General features: G+C 54.9%; 1 protein-coding gene across 1 annotated transcript; it reads right to left on the bottom strand.

Moving 5' to 3' along the window:
• Positions 1-1382: 1382 nt before the first annotated feature.
• On the bottom strand, positions 1383-3080 carry LOC120685405 (F-box/kelch-repeat protein At2g44130-like). Its single transcript, XM_039967308.1, has one exon. The coding sequence runs from the start codon at positions 2981-2983 to the stop codon at positions 1850-1852; it is 1134 nt and encodes a 377-aa protein (XP_039823242.1). The 5' UTR covers positions 2984-3080; the 3' UTR covers positions 1383-1849.
• Positions 3081-6447: the final 3367 nt, after the last annotated feature.

The following is a 6447-nucleotide window of genomic DNA, read 5'->3' as shown; positions in this document are numbered from 1 at the left end:
TTTTTCTAATTATATTTAATATTCTATGCATGTTCGAAAATTTAATGTGACATATACTGTAAAAAAATTGGAAACTAAACCCTGCCGCACCAGCTGCTGCTGGCCTTCCTTCCCGGCACCGGTTGGCGAGCTGCCGACGCCACCGCGTGGTGGTGGACTGGACCGCACCTCATGCAGCAGGGGCCATGGGGGTCCATGGCGGCCGGCCTGGCGTCCTAATCCTCCTCGTCCTCGTCCTCCCCGTCCCGCCTGCCACTACCGCTGCCACCGATGATCTCGAGCGAGGCACCAGCAAGATCTTGGCCGATCTGGAGGCCAACGAACGAGATCCTTTTGCACACCACGAACCCCGCGCGCTGCGGGTCGGCCCCGAGACACACCGGCTAGTTCGTGTCCTCATCTTCCTCGCGAGAATCAGGCCGGGAAAGGGATCAGTGGGTTCCTTCAACAGACGGTGGTCCTCCCCGGCCAGACAGCTAGCCGCCCCGCGCCGCTGCCATCCCTTCACCCACCGACAGGTCAGTAGGTCACAGATCTGCGGGCCGGCCAAACCCGAGCCTCTCCGGCACGGCAGCACGGCGCGGCGCCCGCTAGCTCCCAACCGTCGTCGGCCCGTACCGCCACGAGCAGTCCCGATCCCGATCCGCGGACGGTGGCGCGGAGAAGACGACGCACCTCGGCCGAAGTCCGGCCAGCCCTGCTGCCACGCTGCCTGTCGGCGTCAATCAAGCGGCGGGGGCCCAGCCCGGACGCGAAAACCGATGGCGGGTGGCGGCCTTATCTTCGCCGATGGGATGGATGCCTTGCTTGGCTTCTCGGCCTTTCCTTCCTTCCCCTTCCTTCCTTGGGTGCTAGATTAGTGCTTTTCTAGTTTAGTTAATGGCTTATTTTAGAAAGTTAGTGTGATTGCACTGATTGTGCTCGGCCGGATAGAGAGGGCCAAATTACTTTTCTTGTAATTTATTATATAAACATAGCAATAGATTATAGAAAAGCTGCCAAGTTTGACAGCACCAAAATAAGATCGTGTCCCCTGTGTTTGCGTGAGTTTTGTGTTGGCGGTGAGCTCGCCGGCGACGTGATCCTGTTATGAATGATGATACGATACAGGCAGGGTTAACAATTTCGGCGAAATTTCGCCGAAATTTCGGAAAATTTTTCGTTTCCGCTAGTTACCGGGATCCGAAATTTCGGTATTTTTCGATATATTTCGTTTTCAAATTCAAAATTCAACAAATTTCGACCGAAATTCAACGAAATTCGCCGAAATTTACCGAAATTTCGGAACGGAATTCCGTTTCCGCTAAACACCGGGATTTGACCGGAAAACGAAATGGTTAACCGGTCCCTCGTCGCACCGGTCGCCGCCATGAATCAGATCAGGATCACAAGAGGCGAGCTTGGATCTTACAAAAGCAGTGGTGGTAGTACAAGTAGTAGTAGTATGTACAGTAGATGTTATTACTCGGGCTAGCAAAGCATATGGCTGTAGGACAAGAACAGCAAGAAAAAAGTCTGCGTCCTTCACCTCGGGACAAAAACACCACACCAAAATCTCTCATCTCATCGGGAACACTCACCACCGGCGACAAAGGAGGGATCTTTTTCTGGCTTTTTCTTGCACCCACGGCTCGATCCGTGGATCTGGCGTCGATCCTCGGGGCCTCTCCTTCCTTCCTTCTACTCCTTCGATCCATGGCGGACGCGCAGATCTCAGATCCAGGCATCCAGCAATGGTGGGCACGGTGCACGGACACACACGTACTAGTAGGTAGTAGCGTTGGTTTCTTCTGTTTCTTTTCTTGGTCGATGGGGGCGGATCGGGGCTGGGGGGCCGAGATCCAGATCTTCAGATGCGGACGGACGCGACGGAGAAGACGAAGCCGGCGAACTCCGGCGGCGGGCGCACCAGGGTCCAGTTCTTGGTCTTGACCTCGAACACCCAGAGCGCGTGCCGCCCGCCGCCGCCGCCCTCCCCGTCGAGGGCCCCCGTGACGACCACCTTCTCGCCGCCGCCGACGCAGACGGCGCGCGCCGTGCCGGCCTTGAGCCCGGGCGGGTAGGGCCCGACCTCGCGCCAGCCGCGGCGGGGGCTGATCCACTCCATCACGGCGTTGCCCTCGATGCACCAGACGCGCCCCCGGACGACGACGTGCGCCGCGGAGGGCGGCGCCCGGACGCGCTCCAGCCGCCGCCACTCCCGGGCCGCCGGGTCGAACCACTCGGCGTCGCGCTCGAACCCGCCCTGCCGCGCCGTGCGGTACCCGCTGACGGCGAGGAAGCGGTCCCCGGCCACGGTGGCCATGCCGTCGCACTCGTCGCGCTCCTCCGACATGTCCGGGAGCGGGTCCCAGGCGTCGGCAACGGCGTCGTAGGCCTCGGCCGTCTTGAGCGCGTTCTTGTGCTTGTCGTGCCCGCCGGCGACGTAGATCTTACCGCCGGCCTCGGCGCAGGCGAAGAAGGACCGCGCCGAGCGCATCGGCGCGGCGCGGCGCCACGCGCCCTTGGCGGCGTCGAGGACGTGCACGTCGGCGACGGGCTCGAAGGTGCGCGGGTCCCAGCCCCCGAGCACCGCGACGCGGGTGCCCACCGCGGCGCACTGCGCGAACACGGGCAGCACGGGGGGCGCGCCGCGCTCCCGGAGCCACTCGCCCGTGGTCACGTTGTAGACAGCGACGCCGTAGGCGGGCGCGCTGGGCGGCGCGCCGCAGTCCTTGGGCCCGCCGTCGTCGGCGTCGGCGGCGGCGGAGGGGTTCCCGAACTGCAGCATGTAGACGAGGTCCTCGTTGGCACCCGCGGCGGCGCGCGCCGCGGCGAAGGCCGGCGCGGCGGCGGCGCTCCGCCAGCCGCGGCAGACACGGCGCAGCGCGCGGTGGGACGCGTGGGGCACGCGCGCCAGGCAGTCGACGGCGACGTCGTCGGGGATGCCCGGGATCAGGTCGACGTGCTCATGGGCGCGCCCTCCTCCTCGTGGGCTCCGCATCTCCACCTCTTGCTTGCGAGCTGAGCTGAGCTTATCTTTTCTTCTCTATCTCTCCATCTAGAAGGGGGAGGGGAATGGTTTGCGCCCTCGCACTCCGGGGGGAGAGGAGGTTATATAGACCGTGGCCGCGCGACGTGGCGCCCGGTGATTGGACCGAACGGCACAGCTAAGCCGATAGAAAAATCGCAAGCTGATGGTGCGCTTATAGATTTGTTCGAAAAAGAAATTAAAAGTACTAACAGTGACAAATAAAGCTTGGCAAAACCTGTGTGTTTTGTGCTGGTTTCTGATGCTCTATGTTTCCATCTGCCCACCATTCTTCATTGATGCAAAGAAAAAGTTTGCATCTTTCTCTGGTCTCAAAGAAATGCAAAGAAAAAGAGCCTGCATCCCAAAAAGTAAAAGATGATGAGACTGAAACCACTTTTTTTTTAACCATGTGTCTAGAAGAGTGATCTGTGATTGCCCACAGTGTGCCGATGAGCACAACATGGTGGAGGATCAAAACTCGACCTTGCGTGGCACGCAGCAAGCGGTGGCAATTGGTTAGCGACCGGAAAAGGGGGGGACTTTTTCTTTCCCGTGCCACCCGTCTTTGCTGCGGATCAGTGCAAGTGTCGGCCGTCACGACAGGGACGTGGCCGTTTTCCGTTTCGGAGATTTGGGCTTCCGGCGTGTGACTGTGAGAACACACTGTTGGTGCCGTCGGGCAGTGCCCATTACAAATGGAACCCACCCGTCCATGGAACAGCCTCGAGGTCGAGGTAACTAGGTAAGCCGGGAGGAAAACGTTGTTCTTCTTGTTCGAGGAGGCCGTGGTGTTTCTTCTTTCTTTTTCAAGAGTAGTATTTCTTCTTTCTTGTTGACGGTCGCCGGCGGCACGAGCACGAGCCCGGGCCCCGGCCGGCGAGCGAGCGATGATGGCCGGATGCAAGCGGTTGGCACGCGGCGAAAGAAATCGTAGGGGAGGCGGCACAAGGTAGTAATGAATGTGTTCGGCAGGCTGGAGCTAGAGGTAGGAGCTGGAGTAGTGTGAGAGAAAAATAATATTCGGCAGTCTGGGATGATAGTAATACTGTGCAGCTGGTTTAATTGTTTGGTCCCCAAGGCAAGCAAGGCAGCAAGCTGCAAGCGGATGCGGATGGCTTGGCTTGGCTGCTCGATCGATCGTGGCCGTCAGCGTCAGCAGCGAGTGAACCTTATCTTACTCCTATCTATCCAGTGATCCGAGAGAGATTGGGGGGGGGGGGGGGGGGGGGGGGAGTCCACGGGGCCAACTACCGCGGCCAAGTCACCGCTTCAACTGCGAGCTCCAGTGCTCCTGACGGATGAGCTCGCTCCGTCGATCCCACGGCCCAGCAGCGTCAGCAGCGAGTGAACCTTATCTATCCGTTGTATGGACCCGGGGACGTGCGACGTGGCGCCTCGTGATTGGATGGAGCGGCACAGCAAAACGTCTGCCGGTTTCTGATGCTGTCTGTTTCTGTCTGCCCACCTCCCTTCGTTCATGGAAAAAAAAGTGTGTTTAGTTCCTGAAAAATTTTGGGTTTATATACTGTAATATATTTTGTTATTATTTGATAATTAATGTCCAATCATAAATTAATTAATGTTGTTAGAATCATCTCGTGGGAATCAGTCAGACTGTATAATTAGTTATTTTTTTAACTATATTTAATGTTTCATGTATGCGTTTAAAAATTTGATGTGATGGATACTGTAGAAAAAAATTTGGAAACTAAACTGGACCAAAATGTTTTCATCTTTCCTTCTCTGGTCTCAAAGAAATGCAAAGAAAAAGAGCCTGCATCCCGAAAGTAAAAGATGATGGGACCGAACGTAGTGGACTGAAACCATGTGTCTAGAACTCATGACCTGTGATTGCCCACAGTGTGCTGCAGATGACCACGACAAAGGTGAAGGTGGTGGCGGTGGGCCCGGGGGAGCAGTAAGTAAAAGTAAAACTCGATCTTGCCTTGCGATGAGGCGATGAGCGCGAGCTGTGCGGATTAAAACGTGACAGCGACGCTGTCCTCCTGTGTAACAGCAAGTGGCGGCCTTTTGGTTAACGGCCAGAAAAGGAGGACCTTTTCTTTTTTCCCCTCTGCCGTGCCTTGATCTCATCCGGCTGGCTGGACACCGTCCGGGCCACGACGGAGTCTCTCCGTCCGGCCAGAATTTCCTCGTCTTCGTTGCGGACCACTGCAAGTGTCAGAACAGGGACGTTCCCGTTTCCGAGGTTTGCATAATTGCATTGGCTTCTGGCGTGTGAACACCACTGTTGGTGCGTGTAGCATCAGGCGATGCCGTTAGAAACTGGAACCGGTCCGCGGAGCAGGCTCGAGGTGAGCCGGGAGTAAAACCACCTTCTTCTTTTTCTTCCTGGGAGTGTGTTTAGTTCTCATAAAACCCCCCCAACATCCAAATTTTCCATCACATCAAAATCACATCGAAACACAAATAACCCATGCATAGAGTACTAAATGTAGGTAAATAAAAAAACTAATTGCATAGTTTTGATGTACGTTGCGAGACGAATCTTTTGAGCCTAGTTAGATTATGGTAGAACAATATTTACCAAAAAACGAAAAGTGCTACAGTGTGCTACAGTGTCCGATGTGACTTTTCACATTCTTTTTCCCTCCATCTAAACACAGCCTTGGAGTCGCCGGAGAAGCATGGGAGTTGACCTGCCGTGAAGATCCCCACGGGCCGGGGGGCGGTTGTGTTTTCTGATGGAGGTCGCCGGTTGACGCTCCTGGCCGGCTTGGTTTAGCTGGATCTTTGATCCAAGTTAAGGTTGGCTTGAAAGAAAATTTGTCGTGCGTACGTGATGCATCCCAGAGACAGAGTCAACGCACGGGGAGCCCCCGTTGGCGAAGCGCGGGAGATGCATGATGATCCTTTGGACGAGTGTCTTAGCTTAGAACAAACTATGCCGTAGGGGCATGGTAATCATTAGGTGTCCTTTTAATTTTTTTTAGTTCAAAATTTTGTACTAATTCTTCAAAATCATATCTCAATTTGAAAAACTAGTATAAAATTTTAAACTAAAGAGGATTGGATGTGCACCTAAGAGTCACTTATTTGCACACCTGGCTCATCTTTTATTAGTGTACGGCTGGTGAGCACGCTCTTCATTCATTCATTTCCCCCTTGATGAAACAACATGTGGCTGGCTGGACGGATGCAAAGTCGACGCTTGTGAACACGTTCCTGCGTCCAAGCAAGAGATATCGACAAGAGAAGCGATCGATCCAGCAGCACCAAGATACTTGTTGCTCTTATCAGCGTCTAGAATAATCGGCACGTAAGTACTCCCTCCGTTTTAAATTACAGGTCGTTTGACTTTTTCAACCTCAAATTTGACCACTCGTCTTATTTAAAAATTTGTGCAAAACATCACTTCTTTCATTGTGGCTCGCTTTATTAATACAAGTTTTCGAAGAATGATTTAAATTTGA

This window comes from Panicum virgatum, chromosome 8N (assembly GCF_016808335.1).
Source record: "Panicum virgatum strain AP13 chromosome 8N, P.virgatum_v5, whole genome shotgun sequence".
Lineage (NCBI taxonomy): Eukaryota > Viridiplantae > Streptophyta > Magnoliopsida > Poales > Poaceae > Panicum > Panicum virgatum.
This window is presented reverse-complemented; position numbering and strand designations above follow the sequence as displayed.